This window comes from Hakea prostrata, chromosome 3, assembly GCF_041222555.1.
Source record: "Hakea prostrata isolate BN-2017 chromosome 3, UWA_Hpros_2, whole genome shotgun sequence".
NCBI classification, from domain to species: Eukaryota; Viridiplantae; Streptophyta; class Magnoliopsida; order Proteales; family Proteaceae; genus Hakea; species Hakea prostrata.
In genome coordinates this window covers 17064205-17089185 of record NC_142602.1, presented here as the reverse complement: position 1 = coordinate 17089185, position 24981 = coordinate 17064205, and the positions used below count along the sequence as shown (strand labels likewise).

Genomic DNA, 24981 nt, shown 5'->3' with positions numbered 1-24981 from the left:
CCTCGTTGTATGTACAAAGGGATAAGGCAACCACCTAGACCTCCAGAGATTCATTAGGAACATATAATATCATCTATAATCTCTAGATTTTCTAGGAGTGGCTTTACCCTCTTGATAGGTATTTTGACGGACACACTACAGATCAGATTTTGGTAAGATGAGGCTAGCTGTGATCAGTTGGTGGGACACGCTCATGAACAGTGGAACCATATAGGGATTAGGGAGACAGAAGATGCATGAAGGCACTGAACCCAACACTTGGGAACAGATGCTAGAGATGTTGAGTCAATTATTCTTCCCACAAGAACATCAACCTAGGCGAGACCAACAACTCTATTATCCCCAACAACATCACCCACAGAAGTTTCACTAAATCTTATAGAAGAAATCAGGACTGGCATAGAGAAGCAAGAAACAGGGATAACCATATCAACCACATCAGGTATGGGAATCCATTGTTTGAAGGGTTTGAGAGACCCCATCATCACTCCCTAACCCCTTTGGAAGAACGTATTGGATCTCATTCTTTTCATGAGGGATCCACCATCCAATGCCTCCACAATTTCTCCCTACTCTCCTAGGATAGACCACAAGGCATGCTACACCAGCTAAAGCAACTCTACCTTCTACAGCAAGGATTACCTAGCCAGTAAGTTTCCTCAAAGAAGGGGAGATGCAGTCTCCCAAATCCACCAACCAATTCCTTCAAAAGAAGTATAATGTCCACCTCTAGAAGCAGCCCTATAAGAACCTCTTGACAAAAGAGGACACTTGGATCACCAACAGGATCATGATGAGATAGTAGCAAGTACAGTGATGCTGCTCATACTTCCTAAGGTAATTACAGAGGAGTTTCAAAGAGACCACGAGGTCCAAATTGTGGAAAACCAGGAGGTGACCCTAGCCGCTGAAGACTTTTTATACCAGATACAGAGAGTACCTCCAAGAAGTACAGGGACATGCTCAAAGCAACCACACCTGCTGAATGCATGTCTAAGAAGGCAAGTTTTCTACTAGAAGACCACCACATCATTGACACTGAAGTCAAAGAGTTGCTGCCCACGAATTTCAGAGAAGCACTGGCCTCTAGTCCAAACTACACTGGACCCACCCTTAATTTCAAAGGGTATCTTGATGGAAGCACATCAATAAAGCACTGCAGAATCATGGCGGACCAGAGAACTACAGAAGCATCACCAACAACTTTACTCTTACCTTGGAATTGATGTCATCATCGTACTCCCTTGGTTCTTTGAAAAGAAGGCTCCTAAACTAGAAGATTACATCCTTTGCCCCATCACTTTTCCAAATTTCTATACTAGAGTAGTACTGCATACCACATATCTACTACTACCTCCCCACTGCAAGATGCAAGGACAAGTCTACTCAAGATTTCTAGTGCTTCAAACTAGGAGCTTTCGATCAACACATTCATCAGGAAATGAATGCTTTCAAGAAAGGGAGAACTGATGTGACCATGGTGACCCCCCTTGGCCGGCCAAAACCCTAAGTGGGGCCCACTAGATGGCTCCAAGAAGCCACATTGAGCTGGCCAAACCCCTTAGTAGGGTTAACTTTTTTCAGCCCTCTTTTGTTGCTGGAATTATTTTCATATTATATTCTAGAGTTAACTTTGGATTTTACTTCGTAGTTTTAGTGTGTTTGAATTAGTTAAGTTGTGGATAAGTAAGACTATTTTACAAAGAGAGTTCTTATCTTTAAGGAGCTATCTTTTTATTTGAGTTAGTTATTGGGTCCTTGGTTATTTTAACTCTAGCACATGTGCCATTAGAGTTTTAATTAAAATAAAACTTAGGCATGCGCATATTAAAGTTTGAGATAAAGTTTTATTTCCAGCATGTGTGTTTGTTAGATTCCAAGTCAAGAGTCCATACTATGTGGTGGGATCCTAGTTAGTTAAGGAATCCCACTTAGTGTTTGAGTCTTTTAGTAGGCTATAAATTAAGCCTGTTGTTTCTTTGTAATCTAAAGTCTGATTATTGAATAAAATTTGTTTGAATTCAGGATCATGGTTTCCTGTTGAGGGGCCCATAGTTGAGTAAGAATTTGTTCAAGGGTCAGCATCTATCAATACTTCCAGCAGTTAATCATCTTCAACAGCAGCCATTTAACAGATCCAGCAAGCATCCTTCAAGAGATTTAAGCAAACCAGTTAGTAAAACCTCTCCCCAAGCCCTGCCCCACTTCTTCTATTCTTCCTTCTTCTCCCCTCTCCCACAGCTTGTGCAACCCTAAAGGTACTGTTCCCCTGAGCCACACCACTGGCATCTCAATAGCTGCATCCACACGTAGTTACAAAAGTCACAGGAGATCCACTTTCCCTCCAGATAGCTTTCTATGCCACCTGGCTTAGCAAGTTCATCTTCCCTTTTAGCCCCCCTACCTAATAGGGTGAGAGACTTTGTCAACATTCTCAAATTCCAAAAACCAGTGAGAGGTTCTCCAGTCTTCTTTGATCTGGCCTTGGGCTGAGTAGCTGCCTCGACCCAAGCAGAAGTGCAATGTGTCTGGAAACTCGGAACCCCTACAACACCTTCCAGTCACTCCCCTACCTCTCCCTAACCCTGTAGCCTTCCCATTCCCTCCCCTCTACCTATTGCAGCCCTCCCACCTTGTTCTTTGACTTGTGGCAACAGGAGAGAGGGGGAAAAAATGAAGAAGAAGAAGAAGATAGAAAGAAGACAAGTTGCCTAAGATCTTCAATTCCTTGAATTGCTTTCCATCCAAAGTTTTCCTAATGTTTCCCTTTTCTCCAATGGTCTTTCCACATAATTTAGGATTCAACAACTTTCTTGGATACCCATAGGCATTCCACAATATTTTTACTTTATTTGCTGGAAGATTCTAGGCAAATCCTAAATTCTAGGGAATCTTCTCATGAAACCCTAATCCTAAAGTTGGATTTACATCAGAGTCCTATTGTGAGTTCACTCTTGTAAGGTTATAGTAGAGCTAATAGACGCTTGTTATAGATGATGAGGCAATGCCAAACTGGTATTGCCATCCTTTTCATGCCTTAAATCATTGATCTTTTTACCATGACCTTAAAAAAACACAATGGAAAGGGTAAAAGGTGATGGAGCAGTTAAGTATTATTTAAACTGATGACTGACTAACAGATAAAATATTCACAGGTAACTTAGGAGTATAAGGTTCTATAGATAACAAAAGAGATGAAAACAGAGGAATGACACAATGACCAGTATACAGGATCCATCTGCGAGAATAACTTGAGTCTCCCTGTGTATATCATATATATTTTGAAGTTGTCTCTTTGTAGAACTGACTTCTATTCCCAATGCAGTGAATACCTTTCTTTGTTTCTGTTGTTTTACCAAATCTTATAAGGGATTTACCTTCATGTGTTTCTCTGTGGTTGTTGATTTGTGAATGGAATGGTAGATTTTGGTGATAATTTATAGTCTAGTTATTTTTTTCTGTCACGATAAGTAGGATTGTTATCTCAATTGGAGAACTCACTCAATGTGAAACTCGATGGTTCTTTTTCATGACAGGGTGATTTTCTGCTCATTGTTTTGAAGAATCTGATTGAGAAGCAATCAACTCTTGGCTTGCCTAAATTAAAAGTTATTCTGATGTACGCTCTTACTAACAATTCTTTTTTGTTTATTTTTTATCTTTCAAGTATCATATATTCTGACATCTCATGCTTTTTGGTTTTGGAAGGTAATTCATTCTTTTCATGTTTTGTTCTGCAATTGTTTATTCACTTTTCTTGTATCTGACCTCTCATTTTCTTGATTTTTGAAATCTAATCCATGATTATGATGCTTAGGTCTGCAACAGTTGACTCAGATTTGTTTGCACGATATTTTGGAAACTGCCCTGTAATCACAGCACAGGGGCGTACACATCCTGTGTCAACTTACTTCCTTGAGGATCTTTATGAAAATCTCAATTATGCACTTGCATCAGATTCTCCAGCGTCTTTAAAATTCATCGCGTCCACTAAAGAGGTTGTCATTTATATATCCTCATATTGCTCTTGCTGCTAGATTTATTGGCTACTTTTTATTGGTTTGATTTTCTTATATTTGGAGCCTCTTTTTATTTTATTTTATTTTTTTAATTAATGTGGAAGTAATGTGAACTAAAAGATCTTCCTTGTCTGAAGCCTTAAGTGGGCCCCCCTGGATGGCTCTAGGAAGCCCCCATAGCTGGCCAAACCCCCTAGTAGGGGTAATTAGGCATCTCCAGCCCTCTTTACTTGCTGGAATTAGTTCTAGCTTCAAACCTAGAGTCCTATTTGAGTTCTATTCCTTAAATTGAAGTTGTGTTTGAGTTGGTTTGAAGAGTTGTCTTGAGTCAATCCTTGGTGATCTTAAATTCTAGCACATGGCCATCAGAATTTTAATTAAAATTGAATTAACGCATGTGCTTAATAGAGTTTGAGATAACTTAAAGTCATGTATCTTTAGTTGTTTAGATTCCAAATCAAGAGTCCATATTAAGTGATGGGATCCTCATCTATTTAGGGATCGCATTTTAGTCCTAGAGTCTTTTTAGTAGGCTATAAATAAGCCTATTATTTCTTGTAAGTTTCAGTTCTGTTTATTGAATAAAATTGGCTGTGTTTGAGGATCATGTTTTCCTAGTGGAGGGGCCATGGTTGAGAAGAATTTGTTCAAGGATCAGCATGTATCTTGTCAATTTCAGTTTCTTCTTCCACATTCCGGCACTTAAAAGCAATCAAGCAACCTTCTTCAAGAGATACAGGAGTAAACAAGTCCAGCAACCCCCACCCCCTTTCCCCCGCCGCGTCTCTCTCCCGCTGCCTTCCTCCACCCCCTTTTCTTCCTCGCACAATATCTGGGAACCCTCCCCCCCTTTCCGTATCAGACCGTCTCAGCCTCTTCCCCACACCCAAGAGCACTGGTAGATTGTTAAGTCAGTCGATTGCTTCCTGCATTTCCTCTCTACTGAGAGTGTGGGATCCATAATTGCATTACCCTTGCCTTCTATTTTAGCATTTTATTTATTGATTCCAAATGATGTCTGAAAAGAGGGATCGGACAAAATAACACTTGGGCTCCTTGGTCCCCTCAATGCTTTGGCACCTCCATGGCGATCTCGGCGAGATCTCCCACCATGCCGCCTTGGTCACCTTGTCACCTTTGTAACTATGCCACTCATAACTTTGTTCCCGAGGACATTCCATAAGATGCGAGTCTTTCATCGAAGAATTTTATCTTAAATATGATTTAATTTCATCAATCCTTGAAGAATCATTACAACAAATAATAATACCATCAATATATACAAGCATCACTACTGCTATAGAATTACAACATGAAACAAGTGCTGAATCATTTGAGTAACATTTTGTAAATCCTGAGTAGTAACCACACTAAGTTTATCATACCAGCAGGCTCTTGGAGAAGCCTCAAACCATAATTACTTTATCGAGTTCGCTTCATTACGGGCACTCTCCTCTTAACTCCTAAGCAACATACTGAGTGTTTGCTCCATAAACACCTCAAGTAGCTCCCCTTCCCCCTCCTCTTATTTGAGTGTCCTGGTTTAACAGCCAGGAAATTGGCAGACAAACAGAATTTAATTAAGTAGCAGCTGAAAATGTCTCAAAATAATCTTAAACAATGCATCAGAGTACACACTTCTATGTGAAGTATGACAGTGTACCTATTTCTATTCAATGTCATATTTATTATGCTTTCTTTGTTAAAGCATAGAATAACAGATTGCTACTTTATTGTCTTTTTTTATTTAGTTGCTCAATGAATCATTATTATATGCTATTCTCTAAATCATGTACATTGTTTGGTGACAGTATAGAAGCAATGCTGTCAACAACCACAGGGGGAAGAAAAACCTTGTGCTCTCTGCTTGGGGAGATGATTCTTTACTCTCTGAAGATTATGTCAATCCATATTATGACCCAAGTTCTTATCAATTGTATAGTGAACGGACTCGCAATAACCTAGTAAGTGATATTTTGATCCAACGTTTATTTTTCCTTTGGTATCATCACATGTGATGATGGTGTCTAACAATTTTTCTGCAGAAAAATTTGAATGAAGATGTAATTGATTATGACCTTCTAGAAGACTTGGTATGCCATATTGATGAACATTATCCTGCTGGTGCAATACTTGTATTTTTGCCTGTAAGACCCTTGCTGGTGGTTTATGTTGAATTTTAATTTTATTCTATTGTCAGTGTGCATAAATTTAACTTTGTTTTAATAGATACTGAAGGCTTAGTTACTATAAATGCCTTGTTTTTAGGGAATTTCAGAAATTTACAGGTTACTTGACAAACTCTTTGCTTCATACCGCTTTAGTGGCCAGTCGTCTGACTGGCTTCTTCCACTACACTCTTCCGTGGCATCAACTGATCAAAGAAAGGTGTTTCTATCCCCACCTGAAAATATACGGAAGGTAACTCCTTCAGCTGGATTGGTTAATTCATCTTTAACTGGGAATAAATGATAAATTGGCTGCCAACATATTGTTCAATTATAACATTTTTTGATCACTTATGTCAATGAATATAATTTTTTTCTCCTCTTTTTATGGCTCCATATTCCAGGTTATTGTAGCCACAGACATTGCAGAGACCAGTATAACAATAGATGATGTAGTATATGTGGTTGACTGTGGAAAACACAAAGAGAATCGTTATAATCCACAGAAGGTTTGGACCATTTCCTTTCTGAGTTTAAAATGTTGCTTATGAGAGGGTAGATTCTCACAAAGTAAATTGAAACTAACATGTAATAATTTTCCTTTTATATTCAAAGATCCAAGGGAAATGATGCATGTACAGGAATGCCTTTTAATTGAAATAATTCATATATATACTGGGAGAGTTTGCCTTCCCCATGATGGTAACAGCAGGGGAAGAGGACCCTGCCCTTTTATCCTGTCGCCCTTCAGGAAGGCAGAATCTGACCAGTGGCAAATTGGTCATTTTACCACCTCTCTTGGGTCTTATTGGATGCAGAGTACTTTTAGGAGCTGGTATCTACTTTTATTTCTGAATTTGAGGTAGTCTTTGATTAGTTACGGAAGAGTCCTTGTCAGGTTAGGAGTCCCAGTTAGAGAAGGATCTCCTTAGTTGCACTCCACTTTCTACAAGGAGTCCATATCTGCATTTTATTTTGAGTTTGAGTCCTTGTTTAGCAAGTTATGATACAGTCCTTGTCCCATTGGGTGTCCTAGTTGGAATCCTATTTTCAAGTTGGATTCCTTCGTAAAGTAGGAAGTTTGATTTTGCAGGTCTTTATTTGTTAGGAGCTCTTAATTAGAATTCCTCGTCTAGTAGTTTGAGTTGAGTGTTAGTGTGACAAGGAATTCCAGTCCAAATAGCATTCCTTGTTGAGTTCTTTTCCAAGTAGTCTTCTTTTATTTGTTCAGTCCTAGTATGATTTCCTTCAGTTGTAAGGCTATAAACAGAGCCACCGCTGTGTAAACAAATTAGTTGATGGTTAGTTATTTAATAAAGAATATATTGAAGGAAGACCTGGGAGTCGTGGGTTCCGAGGAGAGAGCCCACGGCCTGGGTGTTTTGAAGTTTCTGCAGTTCCAGCTTTCTCCTTTCCTCTAGAAGCTTTCAGCAACCATTGAAGAGCATCAGTTTCTGCAATTGTCTACAATCCCTTCCTTCGTTGAGTAAGTCCATCCCCAACCTCCTCCTACCCTACCCTAATTCCCTCTGCCCTCCCTTTCACAGGCCTAGAACCCCTCCCTTTCCTCTCTTTCTTCTTGCGGCACCTCTTCCCCTATCCAAAGCCCTATTTCTTCTAGATCTCCACAACCACCCACCGAATCTCATATCCTTGTGGCATCACCTACCCTTTCCTCCCCCCCGCCCCCAACAAAAAAGAAAAAGAAAAAGAAAAAGAAAAAGAGAGACTACCTTTGACCTTTGACTCACTATACTAATCCTAGCCAACCCTTGGAAATCCTGGAAAATTAGGAAACTTAATTCCAGAAACCCTAGCTTGGGAAATTTACGTCTGAAATTACAGATCCGTTGACTGAACCATAGCTTCATAACCCTAAGCCCTAGAAGTCCCTTCACTCATCTTCTCCAATAACCCCTAACCCTAGGACTGAAACTTAAGTTAAAGTACTCAAAAACTGATTCTATAAGCCTGGCAGAACCTGTGTCACATTTCCCACAACCCTAGTAGCAGCCCTAAACCATAGAAACCCCGATCCTCCATAAACCCTTGCTTTGGGAAAATTCTGAAATTGAAATCTGATAAAGCCAGAATTATTTACTTCAAACTCTAACCTTAAGTCAGTCCAGCTGAATCTTGGTATTCCTAAATTAACCCTAGATCCCTCTAAACCCTAGCTGCAAGAGTTTAAAGGCATTCACTCACAAGTCACAACTGCAGTGCATAATTTATCAAAACAAGCTGCTGTCCACCTTTATTTGCTGCTGCCTGTATCAGAAGACTTAGTTGCAGGATATCAAACCCTAATTTAGTTAAACGCCCTAAACTGCAGTGTGTATCGAAGTGTTATCAACTGCTGTACACTGAGATTACCTACAGGTTGACCTAGAACGGCAGGGTTTAAACCCTAAATTACCGCTGGTTCCCTGGAAGAGGTTCCTGAGGACTGGCCTCTGCCCTTGGGTTATATCACTTCTCTCCATATTTGTATGTCAAAGAATACAGACTCTTGCTACAGAATATGATATTCTTTTTTGACATAACAAAATTTTTCTGATTTCTACAGCAGAGGTGCAATATTATGTGATGATATATTATTGTTGTTTGATCCTTCATTCCGTTGTATGTTGCATGACTTTTTTTTGGTATACCTGAAATACTATTTTCTTATTAGACCTATAAGGCACAAGCCGCACCCTATTTTTGTGCAAGTTACTGCAAGTTGGAATTCTGATGGCCCCAGTTCCCTTTTTTCAGTGGTTTCTTTAAGAGTGATACTGCATTGACTAAAAGAGTCCGACTTATGATATCCAGGTCTATCTGAAAATATAAAATGGATGATACCTTACTAGCAAGTGCTTCTTCAATAAAATTAGTCTAACAATTGCTTCAGTTATCTTTAAAGCTTTATTTGAAATTGTGAAAACAGGGTTAATCTTTTGTCTTGTGTTTATCTTATTAGCATCATTGGAACATTCCATGCAGAAAATGTTCAAGTCAGTCTGTATTTTTTATTTTTGTATTGATCAAGGTGATATGGTGTGCAAATTGATAGATATTCAACAAGTTTTCTCACTCAAAAGGACTGTATTATCATTGCCTAACAATATGTCACAATAACTCCTTAAAGTGATGCCAATTCATTGGTACCTTCCCATGTGAACAAATACACAATGATCATTTATGCTATTAATGAGAGTAATATGAAAATGATGTCTTACCCTTTTTCTTGATGTTCTTTGTTGCACAACGCAATCCCTGTTCTAACATACATCCATATTAATTTGTAAGTACTAGGAATGATAGGAAGATTAATTGGAGGAAAGGCATAGGAGTACTGGCAAGGAAATCAGGTTTTTTGATCAATCTGCATAGTCTGAAGGCAGTAAATATATTGCCACAATTTATTCGTGCATGCCTCCACTAATTAATGTAAAGCTAGGAACAACTATCTTAACCTTAGGGAGCATCACGAGTGTAGCCCAAAAAGGCACTGGTTTCAGACTTGCAAATCAGTACATTCTTATGAACTCAACTGCATGTAACAATAGATTAGAACAACCCTAGCCCCAAAGAGTAACAAACAGAAGTAATTTAATTGTTATTGCTGGCAGTATACAGGTTTTAAGACGAATCCCGGGACTCAACAATAAAGACACTCCCCCTCATGCTACACTTCAATATAAATCATTTGTACCGTGCTGTTAATGCTAGAATCTGAATGCCTTTACTTTGTCCCATTAGAAATTATCTAGCATGGTTGAAGATTGGATATCTCGGGCAAATGCAAGGCAACGGCGTGGAAGAGCTGGACGTGTAAAACCTGGAATTTGCTTTTGCTTGTACACGTGCAACAGGTTTGAAAAGCTTTTGCGCCCGTATCAGGTATTTTCTCCAATACATAAGCTTTGTAGTTAAGATGGGTTTAAGGCATACTCATGTCTCCTAATCTGACATTTCACCTTTGAGATTTATGATTTGCATTTCACTTATTACATGTTTTTCGATGCCAAGGTGCCTGAGATGCTGCGAATGCCATTAGTAGAGTTGTCTTTACAAATAAAGTCGCTCTCCCTTGGTGACATAAAGCCATTTTTACTTAAGGTGAGTAAATTTACTAACAGAATTAAGGCATCCCATTGACTTAGTCACTATTTATTATTTATTTTAACGTTAAATGTATATTGAAAACATAACCAAGATTCTATACTATCATCAAATTTTAAATAATTTCATTCCGATTCCAGGCTATCGAACCTCCACGAGAAGAAGCAATGTCTTCAGCAATTGCAACATTGTATGAGGTACAAATTTAGTAGTATCATTTCAGAAAATGATTTATGTTGTGGATTTGTGGATCCAGAATAGTTAAGATTAAGCAAATGAACACAGTTATCAATTTTGGTTTCCTCTTTTTTATTTTTTATTTTGGATACATAGTACTAAATGACAAATGTTTCAAATAGTTGCAGCAGTTACTGATTTGATTTTTCAAAATTGTACATAATAAATTAGTAGGTTCTGTGCTTGTTTTGTGTTCTGTTGAGATCATAGAAAAAAATTTGAGGGAAACTCAAGTTTTGACCAGGTGAAAATGGGAAACCTAGGTAAGAAATAGTAATGAATAATAATAATTTTTCATTGTAGTACTGAGGAGCCTTGCTCTCTTGCAGGTGTATCAGATGGGCATCATTTTTTGGGTTCTTTTTTTTTTTTTTTGAGGGGGTTGGGGGGGGGGTTAGGGGCTGTCAAGTGTCAAAAGCAGAGAAGCTCTTACGAACAATCTATCCATATCTCGACCCTTATTGATATCAGGAATATCTTTTTTCATTCACGTTTATTTTACATAACTGACTACTGTTGACACTTCATAGACTGTTATAGTGCATCAAAGAAATGACAGATTGACTGTTATAGTGCATCAGAGAAATGACAGATTGGCCTTGTTCAATTTGTAATCTTGAGATATTTGTAATACATCTTTTTATTTCATTTCTACTACTTTTCTGATCTTACAGATTTCATAACATAATCTTATAGTTCCTCGTAAATTTCTTCTGTTACAACTGTCATGTCTACTTTCAGTTACTTGGATTCATGTAATGTGCTGTTGGGATGTAATTCAGGTTGGTGCACTTGAAGGGGATGAAGCTTTGACGCCCCTTGGATACCATTTGGCGAAACTTCCAGTTGATGTTTTAATCGGAAAGGTCTACACCATTACATTTAATTCATTTGGAGTTCATATTTTTGTTAGTCGTGCCCTTGGTTTGAGGTGGCCAGTGTTTGTCTTTGAGTGCACGTGTTCTTTGTAATTTTTCTTATCTTCTTTTTTTTTTGTTTTTGACGGGTAAGTTTCATGTATTAAAAAGGAATAATGTACAGAAAAGCAATTTTAAACAACCCTTTCTAGATATCCTAGAAATTAGAAAAATAGGAGGGGGGGGGGAGTTTATAAAAATCTGCTTGAAACTATCTATCATTGTTAGCATCATTTATTTTCTTCCTGCCAATTGGCTTTGCATTTTGGATCATGAATTCTTTAGCGTAAAATATGACTTACCTTTTGCTTTCTCTGACCTTCATCTATAAACTGTAATCTCTTCTTCTGAACTGCAGATGATGTTATATGGTTGCATATTTGGCTGCTTATCTCCAATTCTCTCCATCTCTGCATGTTTGAGTCACAAGTCACCCTTCATATTTCCGAAAGATGAGGTCCATATTTTAAGCTAAATTTTTATTTTACCATTCTTAGATTATGTTTTAGGAAGTTATGGTTTGGATTAATATTAAACTGTTCTTATTCTAGAAACAAAATGTAGAAAGAGCAAAACTTGCCCTATTGTCTGAAAAGCTAGATGGAGAAAGTGATTCAAACAACACCGATCGGCAATCTGACCACGTTATAATGGCTGTTGCGTACAAGAAATGGGCTAAGATTCTGCGGGAGGTGACAATTCTCTGCCATAAGCAATAATGCTTCCTTTTTCTTAAAAATAAAAAGAATTGTATACTCCAACGTATATTTTTTCCTTGCAGAAAGGATCAAAGGCTGCACAGAACTTTTGCAGTTCCTTTTTCCTAAGCAGTTCAGTTTTATATGTGATAAGGTTTGTTTCCTGTTCTAAGGACGTATTGTGGAACATTCTTCTAGATTCTATTTGTCATAGTTCCATCCCAGCCTCTGTTTAATATTGGTGGTTTCTTTGTTGACAAACTATTGCTTTGTTGGATTCCTCCTTTAAAGAATCTTAACGGTTACATGTGGACATGGTCTGCTGGGCCTCTGACCTGCTCCACTGTACGCCAGTAATTTATATTGGTCCAGGCCTAAAATCCTTATGACCAATCTACAAATGCCAACCACACCCTAGCATAGCCACATAGGCCCACATCCATTGAGTTTCTTTGCCAATGGTGCTATTTTTCCAGGGCAGGTTTTCTTTTATTTGATTTTGGTCTTCTACATGGGCTGATGTAGCTTCATGAATTTTGTGGATATGGTTAGAAGTTGGATATGATTTAATCTTTTTCTTTTAGTTCTAGTTACTGTTTCTTTCTTCTCTCATGTGCCTGTGTTAGATTAATTATTGTTCTATTAAACTATCATTTCCATCGAGGATTTTGATTCTTAATTTTCTAGGAGAGCCCTCTTCTTGTGTTTTTGTTTTTGACTTAAAAGAGTATTCAGTTTGTCGCACTCACACAGTTTGCTTAACAATGATACACATTTTTTTTAATGTAAATTGTCTAGTTAATTTGATAATTGACTGGACTTTGTTGTCATTCAATTTTACTGGCATGCTGATCTGCTAGGGACATGCGCATTCAGTTTGGAAACTTGTTGGCAGACATTGGCTTAATCAATCTCCTGAAGAGTTCTCAGGTTCTAAATTTTTCTATGAATGCATCTTGATACTTTAGGCATCATCCATGATTTAAGAACTTCAATGTCAGTTTAAACTTTTAGAGGGACAGTTAACATTAAGTTCCTGGCAAATTCCCCTGAGTGGATTATGGCAATCACAAATAGACTTACCCTTCTGCTTGAAGGGGAATTAGTTTTCACAAAGATCATATGCTCTTGACACACTTCTGTTTCAAGAATGACGCTCCTTTAGATCATCCTGTACACACTTGTTGTAGTTGAAACACGCCATTAGCAGCCATCACCAAGGCAGTAGTTTATCATTCTCATATATCTTTTCTTTATGGTCCCTTGAGTGTGCTGATGGTGAAGGAGAAGGCAAAAATTAATCTTTCTTGTTGCATTCATCTATTCCATAATGACCTGTGCACAGAGAAAATCATTTGAATCACCACTTTGATAGAGGTGATTTGGATGCAGGATGGCAACCATAACGATGAAGATAAAATAACTAGCAACCAAGGATTGTATTCTTTGTTTCGATGCCAGTTTCGGCCAGCCAAGAAACCGAGATATGGTGGTTTTTTTTTTTTTTTGGGGGGGGGGGGGGGGGCTAGGGTTTGGAGAGGTGGTTCGGGAGATATGATGTCTTATTGGTTCCCGGGTTCTAGGTTTTGGAGTTTGAAGGTGAAGTGCAGGTTTTTTGAGAATTTAGTGAAGGAACTGTTGAAGGGAGGGGAGCTATGCAATTCAAAATGGAAGTGAATGGGTTGGAAGGGCAGGGGAACCTAGGGCTTTAATGTTGGGGATGGGGGCTGATGTTGCCGCAAGGAAGAGAAAGGGGTTTTCACAAGGGAGGGGAAAGGAATTTGTGGGGGGGGGGGTTTGGGAATGTACTTACATGATGATGGAAGGGACTGTTGTAGACAAAGCTGGACTTGCAGAAACTTCAAAACATGAAGGCTGTGGGCTTCCTCCTAGGAACCCACAACTCCCAAAGTCTTCCTTAAATGCATGCATTATTCAACATTCATAAAAAAATGTCCCACTACATGTGTGTAGGGCTATATTTATAGCCTTTTACAATGAAGGATATTATGATAAGACTCAACAGAGTAAAGATGACTACTTGGACTAGGACTCAACAGGGAATTCTATTTGGATTGGAATTCCTTCTCACACTAAAGGCTCTACTCAAACAACTTAGAAAAGGAATTCTATTAAAGAACTCCTAAACAAATAAAGTTGTGCTCCTAAATCCTCTCCAAAGCTGACCATCAATCCATCTCCACCATTCTTTCCTCCCTCTCCTCCTTTGAATATCTTTTCGGCCTCCGTGTCAAACTCAACAAATCCACACTCTCTCTCCGATGTCTTGGATTCTACCCGAGCCTCTCTTCTGCAGCTCTCAGGGTTCAGTCCTAGCTCCTTCCCTGTGACCTACCTTGGTCTCCCTCTCATCCCCAGAAGGCTCACCCGCCACCACTACTCCCCTATGCTTGATCATATTAGGAAAAAGCTTCAACTCTGGAAAGGAAAGCTTTATCCTTTGCTGGGAGAGTGGTGCTCATTCAATCTATCCTCCAATCTTCTTATCTTTATTGGAGTGGTATCTTTTCTTTCCCCAAATCCATTATCCAGTCTATGGAGTCCCTCTTTGTGCTTTCCTCTAGAAAGGCCAAGAAGCTTCCAGATTCCTTCATCCCATCTCCTAGGCGGTGGTCTGTCGTCCCAAAGTTAAGGGTGGCCTTGGCATCCCTCGCATCCTTGACGTTAACTTGGTTTGCCTCCTCAAGCTCATTTGGAACATTTTTACCAAGCATGACTCCATCTGGGTCTCCTGGGTCTATTCTTACATTCTCAAATAGGACTCTATTTGGATTGCTTCTTGCCCCCCTAATCCTTCTTGAATTTGGAGGAAGATACTTCTCCTTCGGTCCTGTGCTCTCTCCGCCATATCTATCCAAGTCTCACTTGGTTTCGGCTAGACCCTTGGCATCCGTTGGGCATTCTCTTCACCCTTCTTGGTCCCCGCAAACCCTAGTTGTACCCTTTTCTGGAGTGGTTCAGGGGCATTGACCACCTTTTCTTCTCTTGTCCCTTCTTCTGTCCCCTTTGGGATAGAGTCCTTGCATCCATTTGGCCCCGCTCGAGACGCTCACACGGGTTTATTTGTGATTGGTCCCAGATCTCAAGGAACTTCGCCGGTCACTCCATTTACGATCACCTTGGCAAGCTAGTCTTCAGTGCCGCCATCCATCACATTTGGTGGGAGCGCAACCTTAGAAGATGGACTCCCAAATCTCGTTCCTTACACTTGACTTGGAAAGCCATCTACTTTGATGTTTCTTCTAGATTGCTATCCCTCCCCCATCCCCCTGTTGCCGACACCCCCAGAAATAGGTTAATTGTTAGTTTCTGGGGCCTTAGCTGCTCTCTCATCTCCCCCTCTTGAGCTTCTTGCTCCTCCCCCCCCCCCCGCTTCCTTTTTCTTTTAGTCCCTTTGTAATCTTCTCTTGTTGTGTTGCCTATTGCTTTTAATATATTATTTATTCACCCAAAAAAAAAAAAAACAAATAAAGCTGTAAAATTAAACATCCTACTTTAAGAATAAAATCCAACTTGAAAATAGGATTCCAACTAGGACTCCTAATTGGAAAAGGACTCTGTCATAACTTGCTAACCAAGGACCTGAACTCAAAACAAAAAGTAGATTTCGACTCCTTATAATTAAGATGAACTTAACATGACCAGACATGACTGAAGGGGTGGTTAACGACCAAATTGCCCCCCATGAGGTTTGGCCTTCTGGCCACATGATTTTGGGCTGCTGTTCTTTCTTTTGTCTAAGCTCTTGGGGCTCCTCTGGAGGGGGCGGTGCCCCTGGTTATGTCACATTCCTAACAACTTTCAATAGACAGAATGGCAAAAAGAGTATTCTTGTAGCCCATTTCCTTTGGTTGGGATAAGGCTTAGGTTATTAGTATCTAGAATGAGGTCCAATAAATTGCAAAATTTGTCTTTTGGTGAAGGTCTTCTTTCGAGTTGGTCATTTACTGGTTTGCAAATAAAAAAAATAGTTATCAAGTACCTTCTAAAATTTCTGGTACCTATTAGCAGTTAATTAATCTTCTCTGGAGATAGACTAGTCAATATAAGTGTATCTTACCTTAGTTCTGGATATTTTGACTGTTCTAGAGGAATGTTGATTTGGTTCCTTAATAACACTTTCACATTTACCGGTCCCATTAACAATTCAATCTAAGGTAAAGTTGTCCTCTTGTTTACTCTTTACTTCTAGTTGTGCTGACAATAGGGATAAGCACAGTGTAGGACTTATTTGTTTGTGGAGGACTTATGTTTGGAACCTGAGACCTCCCGGTGGTATCTCTGAGTGTTTGAAACAAGGATTCATGTATTTCAGATTTTCATCTAATGACTCTGTTTCTGCTATGGTCATCTGTATTTCTGAACTTCAAAATTTCTCTATCCTATTTTGACTCCTCCCTAATGTTTCATTTGGTATTCTGATGAGGTTTGTTTCCGTGGATCAGACTAATGAAAAAATGAAAGACAAACTTGACCGCTGGCTGGATGATATGTCACAGCCTTTTAACATGTATTCACATCATTCTTCCATTGTGAAGGTAAACCATGTATTTACTCTTAAGTATGGTAACTTTTATCCTTTTATATGTGTGTATACATTAAAGATTTTCTATGTCAAACTCAGGGTACAGCGAGTAGAAAAACATGAACAGATTAGTGGTTACACTTAACGCCAATACAAGCCTATGAAATGTATGATTTGGCTTGAGGTGGAGTGTTGAGATATTTTATAATGATAGTTTTCCAGTCCATGGGTTGTTTTTAACTTTTGTACTGTCCATAGTTGCCACTAAGGTTATTGTCTTAGTTACCACAGCAAGTAGGCAAAGTTTATATTAGTAAAGAAAGTCATACCGTGACCAAAGGGGTGGTCTAAGAAGTTGTAGGGTAAATCCAGTCAGTTCACAGAAATCCTGCATCAACTAGCTTTTGGGTTTATGAAACGGATTACTACTTCTTGGATCACTGATTCAGTGACAACAACGTCCAGCATGTAAATAAACATAGTGCCCTAATTGTTAGACTAAAGCAGTCTAGCCATATGGACAGCCTTTCTGCTCTTCTATAATTGCAGTGGTGGTTCAGTTCTGACAAATTTAACATAGCTCACAAACTAGATTCATATATCTCATAAACCATTATTTAACTGTCTCATGTTATTTAGTTGCAAGTTACTAAATGGTACTATTACCATGGTGAAATAGATCTTGGGTAGATGTTAAGCTATATACTCATTACTATCTGTTTACTTGCCTGAGAATAATGCTGAAGAGATTGTTGCAGTCAATATTATGTGCAGGTCTTTATCCCAATGTAGCTGCAATGGAAGAAGGCATCATTGTTGCAGCACTTGTTAGCAACTTGAAGCCCTCTGGCAGTCTTGCAAAACCTCGTCCATCGTGGTATGATGGGAGAAGAGAAGTTCGGATACACCCATCTTCTATCAATTCTAATGCAAAAACTTTTCAATATCCATTTCTTGTCTTCCTTGAAAAGGTTTGCATAAGCACAGCCTCAACAGATTAATCATTTGGCATTTCATACATTTACTGTTTGAATAAGTGCAACCATCCTATAGTGAAGCTGGAACTTAACAATGTTTATGTATGATGTAAAAAATGCAAAACACATAGTGCACCATCTCTTCATCTGCACTGTTGTTTACACTACTTTTTTATTTTTTGGGTTGGGGGGGAGTGGTAAATGAATAATTCAGTTAAAGGAAGAAAAGCTTTAGAAAGGAGGAGCACGACAGGGAGGAGGGAAGGGGGGTGAGATGCCCCAGAAGGCTAAAATATCCCTATTCCTGGGGGAATCATCACAAGAAGCAGCTATAGAGGAGCATTTTTCTCTTACATCAAAGGAGAAAGTCACGAATTTGATGGTGGTCTGGAGTTGAAGGCCCATTTCCTGAGTTTTTTTCTCCATCCAATGTAATTGATAGTGGCAGCAAAGGCTAATTTTCTGATAAGGCCACAGATGGAGGAGCGCTGGAAGATCGTTTCCAGCCTGTTAGGCTCTCTCCTTGCTAATGAACTGACTCTCAAGAGTTTTTTTTTTTTTTTGGATGAATAAATAATCTATTAAAGAGACGAAAACAAAATACAAAAAGTCACGGGCAAAAGTCAGCTAGAATGGGAGATTTGGGAGTTGAGCCCCCAGGAGACAACAATGAGCCTGTTCCTTGGGGAATCAACAACCGGGGGAGGGGAGAGGATGAAATCCTAGCTGAAACATCAAAATAAATAGCATTCCAGATGGTATCGATAGTGCGGGATTTGGAGTTCCAACGCCTGAGATTACGCTCCCACCATAGATGGTGGACTGTGGCACCGAAGACTAGCTTACCAATATGATCACAAATAGAGGTACTGCGAATTTGCTCAGGAATCCAAGACCAGTCACGGGTAAACCCAAATGACCGACGGGAACGGGGCCAAATGTTACTAAGGCCTTTTTCTCCACAGGGCACTAGATAAAGAGCAAGTAAAGAACAAATGCTCAGTGTCCTCAATACCATTCCAACAAAGGATACAATTTGGGTTCACTGGGATTTGGCGGGAAATAAGGAAAGACTGGGTTGGTAGGGCTAGGTTTAGGGCTCTCCAGAGGGTGAGGGAATGACGAGGAATATGAACTTTAAACCATACCAGAGGAGGCTATGGAGGGGCTGGGGAGGGGGAGTGAAGGAGGTTCCAGGCTGAAACCGTAGTAAAGGATTTGGTAGTGGGAGACCAAATAACAGTATCATGAGGGAGGGGGTAAATAGGGGGGAGGGAATTCCAAACTTGTGTGAGACTATGGTGCGGGGGAGGGACCCAAGAACCATTGGAGATAAACTCCGAAAGCAAGGTGGATTTGGGAATTTGGGTTTCATAGATTGTGCGGGGGCGGGAAAGAGAGAGGAGGATGCCACGGATCTTGCTAGAAAGAAGTGGAGGAGCCAGAGGAGATGTGGGTGGTGATGGCCGAAAGAGCTCCGAGATGGAGAAGGAGGAGCTTCCTCCAAGTCCAAGAGGGGTTAGGGGGGATAGAGGCAATCCAGAAAGAGTTGGATTTGAGAAGGTATGAGTGGACCCAATTGACCCAAATAGAATCATCCTTGGTGATGATTTTCCAAATGAGTTTGAGCAAAGCAGCGGCGTTAACATCTTGAATCCTACGGATTCCTAGGCCTCCCTCAGATTTGGGCCGACACACCTTGGACCAGCTTATGGGACGAAGGAATCAAGAAGAATCCTGGCCCTTCCAGAGAAAGGCATAGAAGGAGATTCCATAGCAGATGAGATGGCTTTAGGGATCGGGAAAATGCCACACCAATAAAGATAAGAAGATTGGAGCACAGATTGGATGAGCTCAACCCCACCAGACTCTCAAGAGTTTCTCCTATTAAAACTGTCCAGAGCAGATAATTTAAGCTTGTTGAGTAGCAATGTCACAAAATTAGCTTCAACCGCTATCATTGGCAATGTCACAAACCACTCCTTTCCCTGTACATCTACTGCAGAAAGATGGTATTAGATCCCATTTTGAATGGCAGTTTCAGTCTATGAGAACAAAACTTTGCCAAAATATTGTACTTTTCCTATGAGTTTCGCTTGGTACCACATGTTTCAAGATACCGCATTTTCATTTGAAGTATCATCTTGTCTTAGCTCAGGTGAAATATCCAAAAATTTTGGGATTTGAGTGTTGGGTGCTCCTGAGAGATAACAGCCTTTTTGTGGTAGATAGTGCTCGTGAGAGACCAAATGATGTACGGTGTAGGGCTGCTAAGAAGCTTCATATGGATAAACTCAAGGCGTGTTTGGTAACAGGCCAAGGAATAGTTTATAGCGTACCATCGTTCTCAAGATGCCAAAGTTTGGTAAAATGGGTTGTTCTATCATTTTTAGGAAACAAACCGGTCCAATTTTCTTGTCTTAGAGAGTTTTTTGCGAAACAACTTTGACTTGTGTCATCGTTCTCAAAAACAAAAAGCACATCTCAAAGTTAAGCATAAAGAGGGAGACACGACCCAAATTTCTTTCACACACAACATCTAACTCCTTGCCGCCTTCATACTTAAAAATAAAAATAAAAGAAACGTCTTCTTGCCAAGGCCTGTTTCACCTTGCTTTCTGGGATTGAAATACTCTCTCTCTCTCTCTCTCCCCTCTGAAATCCAGTCTTCATGATCTCTGCTCTCTTTCATGCTCTTTTTTTCAGCAGATTTTGAACCAGGTATATTGGTTAATTGATTCTCATTGTTATAAATCAGTTGATTTGCAGCAACTTGCTTTCTTTTTTTCATAAACAAAATTTGCATCCTTAGAGAAATGACACAAAAAACAGCTTACCACATAAACCTTGTTTCATGACATTATAAATAAAACAAACACAAAGCTACTAATTGAATAGTGAGAACCCCATATTGTCATCGCTGTCCTCTCTCTCTTCTTTCTTCTCCTAAGCAAGAGGTGCTTCAGCAGCTGGTGCACCACCTCCACAACTTGCATTCCATTTGTCGCCGGCTTCTGCAGATGAAAGTGAAGACTCTCACTGTTTTCCCTTCCGATCAAAGCTACCACCAACAGTAGTTTGTTAGGATTGCTTTAAGTGGTCATAATTAGTTTAGCGAATAATAATTATAATAATAATTAATAAAATAAAATAAAATAAAATAAACTGAATTAAGGCTTGAAGCTTTATTCAGATTGCCGCAAATCCCTCTCAGGTGTGAGTGGGCTACTTCAGCACTGCTGACGACTGATTCTGGCTGGTAAATCTTCCATAAGGGCTTTTTCTTGTTCTTATAATTGTTGATTCTATCTGCTCAAGAAAGCTTTATATAGTTTGTCTGAGTGAGCTTTGCATTGGGAAAATAGTGAAAGTTTGAAATAGGAGGGTGAGAAGGAGCAGAAGATAGAGTGCCAACAAAAACTAGAAGAAAAAGCAAAAAATGAAACAGACATGAACTCATAAAAAATAACACAGGAAAGTAACTTGAAACTTTGAAACTGGTATTCAATGAGAATCAGAGAGATTTTATGTAGAATGTTTACAGCTGTTGGAAATAACATAGACGAGAGTTTATTATACACGTGGCTGTACAAGTATGCTAGCACAAAGCAAGAGTATAGAAAGGAGACTGGAACAGGGGCTTGGAAGGTTTGTAAGGCAGTTTACAAGATGAACTTAGATTCGAATAAAAAATGTTATTGCATGCAAAGGGCAAACATGGGTTGGTTCTCTATGCTAGTGATACTTGTGGGCTGGAATTTCGTAGACAACTGAACCCTGAAGGTTTCTTGTTGTCACCCTCTCATGTCAAATTCAAACCAAATGGAGTATGGAGAAGATTTAACAATTAAAATTGAAGACCATGAGAAATTCTTGAGGGAATTACATGGGAGGGTGGCATGATCCAGAGATATGCTTATAGAATGGAGGAATTGAAGAGGGTGAAGAAACTGTTGCTGTCCTCTTGTGAAAGTAACTTATGATCATTTGAGTAGACCCAACATTGGAAGCTGAAATCGTTGACCACTCTCATGTGTGAGGGTGGAGTCTTGGACTAAGTTAGTCAGTAGTATGCAGATATGGTCTTCCCTGAGGTTGATAGATATGGAAACTGCGAATTTCCATCGGTTTTCTTGGAAGATCTAAAGGAAACAAAGAAGGGTATGAAAACGTCAATTGTTTTAAATCAAGCAGGTTGTTAGTTATCCTTTGAAATTTATTCATTTTTAGGGGAAAAAGTTATCCTTTGAGATTGAAATATATCAAATAGATCATTGTATTTTTGTATTTTAAAAATGAAAGTATGATCGGGTGTTTTAGACTTTGAAAAACTTTTGTTTTTTGGGTTTATTTCACATATGCATCAATGATGTTTTTTGTCATAAAAATCGTTCTTACGAATAGAACTTGCCAAACGCCAATTTGTTCCACAATCGTTCTTAAACATTCTCAGCACAGATTTTATCAAATGGCCAAAATTGTGGTCAGAGTCTCAGACCATTGTTCTTTGATGAGAACGCTAAACAATGATTCTTGGAAAGAACGCATTCTCGAATAAGACCATTACCAAATGCATACTCAATGTAGCAGAAATGAGGATGTTGAGATGGGTGGCAAAACTGGGATGGATAAGGTAAGGAATGGTCATATTAGAGTTGGACTAGGAGTATCTCCTATAAATGATAAGATATGTGAAAGTCGATTGAGGTGCACGAGCACGCTCAAAAGAGGCCTTTAAATGCCCCTATGCAGAGTAACGATTTAATCTAAATAGAAAAAATTAAAAGAACTAGGAGCATACCTAAAATAACCTTAAGAGAAGTGGTGAGAAAGGATATGCAAAGCTTGGGCCTTGTATCTAGTATGTCCTCAAATAAAGCTGATTGGAAGGCTAGTATTCATTTAGCGGACACCATTTAGTTTGGAAAAAGGCTTATTCTTGTTGTTGTTTGTTGTGCTAGCCTTTGAAGCTGGAAAGCCCTTTTGTCTGTCCATAGAGCACCTTTGGTTAACTTCATCATGAACCACTTTTACAAGTTGGTCTCATGCTTGTCTTTGTGCTATTGATGGATGACAGAAAATTTTATTTTACATGAAGAATATGAAAATAGATGAAGGATGCAATTACCATAGTTATCTAGGCATCCAAGCACGTTGGCCTGGTTGGGCACCTTCAGCACGTTGGTTTTGCACTCTTCAACACCTTCGGTCACCTAGACACCATGACAATTATCACAAAGACGAAGGCGAAAAGGCGATCCATATAAGATACAACAAGAGTACTCCGTACTCGGTAGGATAGGCAATCTCCTAGAACCAAATGGAGAGGGAATTCTAACCAAGAAAGCTGTTCCTTCCTAACCACTATCCCATATATGGAAGAAAACCTAATTACAATCTTTAGTAGACATGACCCTCCACATCCTTCTGAATTAGATCCTTCGGCTCACCAGTAAACTGCAGGCTTCCGTTGGACTTGAGGTTCACCCAGCTGTACCCGAGTCATAAATCTGCATTTTGTTCCCTCCAAACATGCTTGAACTCCCTCACGTGGCCCCTAGCCACCAAATGTTTTCCTTATAATGCTTGCATCTTCCAAGCTTTCTGTGGCTGAATTTGCATGCCTCATGTTTCTTTTCATGTTGAACAATAGTCATCCCATTGGTATGAATATGATCATGTACCAAGTATAGCTACGTCCTCTATTGTAGTCTGTTGCAAGTGTCACTCACAGGATAATCATAGGGGGTTCCCCCGCTGTTTCGCATTTGAAAATCTCTATTCTATGGCTGTTCCTATTGATTTCATTGCTTTTCTTGATGTATGTTTTGCCTATGGTACTCTTTTGTATAGGGTGGGCATTTTTATTCATTTTGGCGATTTATGGGTCTTGCTATTGTTATTACAACTTTCTTTTCTTTCCTATTTGAAGCCTCAGCAAGAGCCCACTGAAGATCATACTCCCTTTTTCCTTCCTATGATGTCATATCACCTCTCTTTTATCAATGCTCCAATTGATTGGGTAATGGGGCTGACAGTTATCAGTGAAAAGTTTGGGTATACCACTTTGGTCAATATTAATTTGTCTTTTAACTAGAATAATAAATTAGATTTCGTTTAACATAGATGTAAGTTATGTTTCACTTCCATATTTTTGGTCTCTACCACCTAGCGAGATATAATATTGCCTTGTTGTGAAGTTTCATACAAGAACAACCTCATTCTTTATATGTAGCTTTGAACTTTCTATATTGATTGTTGATAAAGAAAATGATAATCTTATTACAATCTTCAGGTTGAAACAAACAGAGTATTTCTACGAGATACCAGCATCGTTTCTCCCTACTCTATTTTGCTGTTTGGTGGTTCTATTAACATTCAACATCAGGTACCATGTTCCTAGATTCTTTGCATGTCAATTGTCAAGTAGTGCATATTTTCTGGAATTGCTAAAAATAAGTGTTACATGACATATTAAGTATTTTATTAATGTTCTTCACCTATACACTTGGGATCAAAGGAGGTCATCCATACATACTGGGAAGCAGTAGAGTAGAAGAATTTGAGAGAAACAAGTGTTGGATCAGCAATATTGAAAAGCAAACTCTCTTTCACATAATGGGTTAATCTTATCTAGGGGAACATTTTAAGTAGGTCTGTCAATTTTCATTAATTACTGTTTAAGAACTAGTCCAAATCTCACTACTATTTTTTTGCTTTTTTTTTTTTTTTTTTCCTTTTTTATTTCTCTTTGGGTGGTTGGGAATCTGAGATGAAATGTCCTATGAGTTAATATTTTGGATATCCCAGTCACCCCATGGTACATCTTGGGATTTGACTGTAATTTTGCACTTTCAACCCCAATTTTAAAAATAAAATAAATAAATAAAAAGAGGATGAGACCTGGGTGGAGTAGAAAAAGTATTAGGTTTTGACCAAAACTTTTGATTTTCTTTTATTTTTGCTTTGTTGATGGCTTGAGCGGGTGTCATACAATGTATTTTCCCTTATAACATATTTCCTAGGATGAGATTTCTATATTATGTTGATGATCCAGATCCACCTATAGAAACACAGTGAATTAGTTCTTGGACAACTTTAGGCATAAGATGTCATAGAACCTTTCATCCAATATTCAGATTACTACTATAGACAGGGTGAATACAGTGATTGAAGCCAGGCACTCAACTCGTTTTGGTTATTGTATTTTTTTGTACTTGTAATTTTCTATCAATTAATTTATATATGCAATACAGTTTGTTCGATTTTGCAAAGTTTGTATTTTTCAGAACCTCTCATGTGTTAATATTTT

At 38.9% G+C, this 24981-nt stretch overlaps 1 protein-coding gene across 6 annotated transcripts in view; it reads left to right on the top strand.

Moving 5' to 3' along the window:
- The window catches only part of LOC149021266 (RNA helicase family protein), a 99769-nt gene that overhangs the window by 52637 nt on the left and 22151 nt on the right, over positions 1-24981 (top strand). For 4 of the 6 annotated variants that reach the window (XR_016172307.1, XM_089149523.1, XM_089149522.1 and 1 more), the window contains exons 16-32: positions 3537-3619; positions 3818-3998; positions 5831-5983; positions 6065-6166; positions 6288-6440; positions 6592-6696; positions 9932-10072; positions 10202-10291; positions 10435-10491; positions 11314-11397; positions 11807-11905; positions 12000-12140; positions 12230-12300; positions 13007-13076; positions 16613-16705; positions 17451-17663; positions 23965-24057. Coding sequence is in view for 4 of the 6 variants with exons in the window: in XM_089149523.1 (XP_089005649.1) it covers positions 3537-3619; positions 3818-3998; positions 5831-5983; positions 6065-6166; positions 6288-6440; positions 6592-6696; positions 9932-10072; positions 10202-10291; positions 10435-10491; positions 11314-11397; positions 11807-11905; positions 12000-12140; positions 12230-12300; positions 13007-13076; positions 16613-16705; positions 17451-17663; positions 23965-24057 (1929 nt within the window). In the remaining 2 variants the exon portion in view is untranslated. Of the gene's footprint in view, positions 1-3536; positions 3620-3817; positions 3999-5830; positions 5984-6064; positions 6167-6287; positions 6441-6591; positions 6697-9931; positions 10073-10201; positions 10292-10434; positions 10492-11313; positions 11398-11806; positions 11906-11999; positions 12141-12229; positions 12301-13006; positions 13077-16612; positions 16706-17450; positions 17664-23964; positions 24058-24981 lie in introns of those variants that run through there. The other 2 variants (XM_089149525.1, XR_016172308.1) reach the window with 2 other exon arrangements.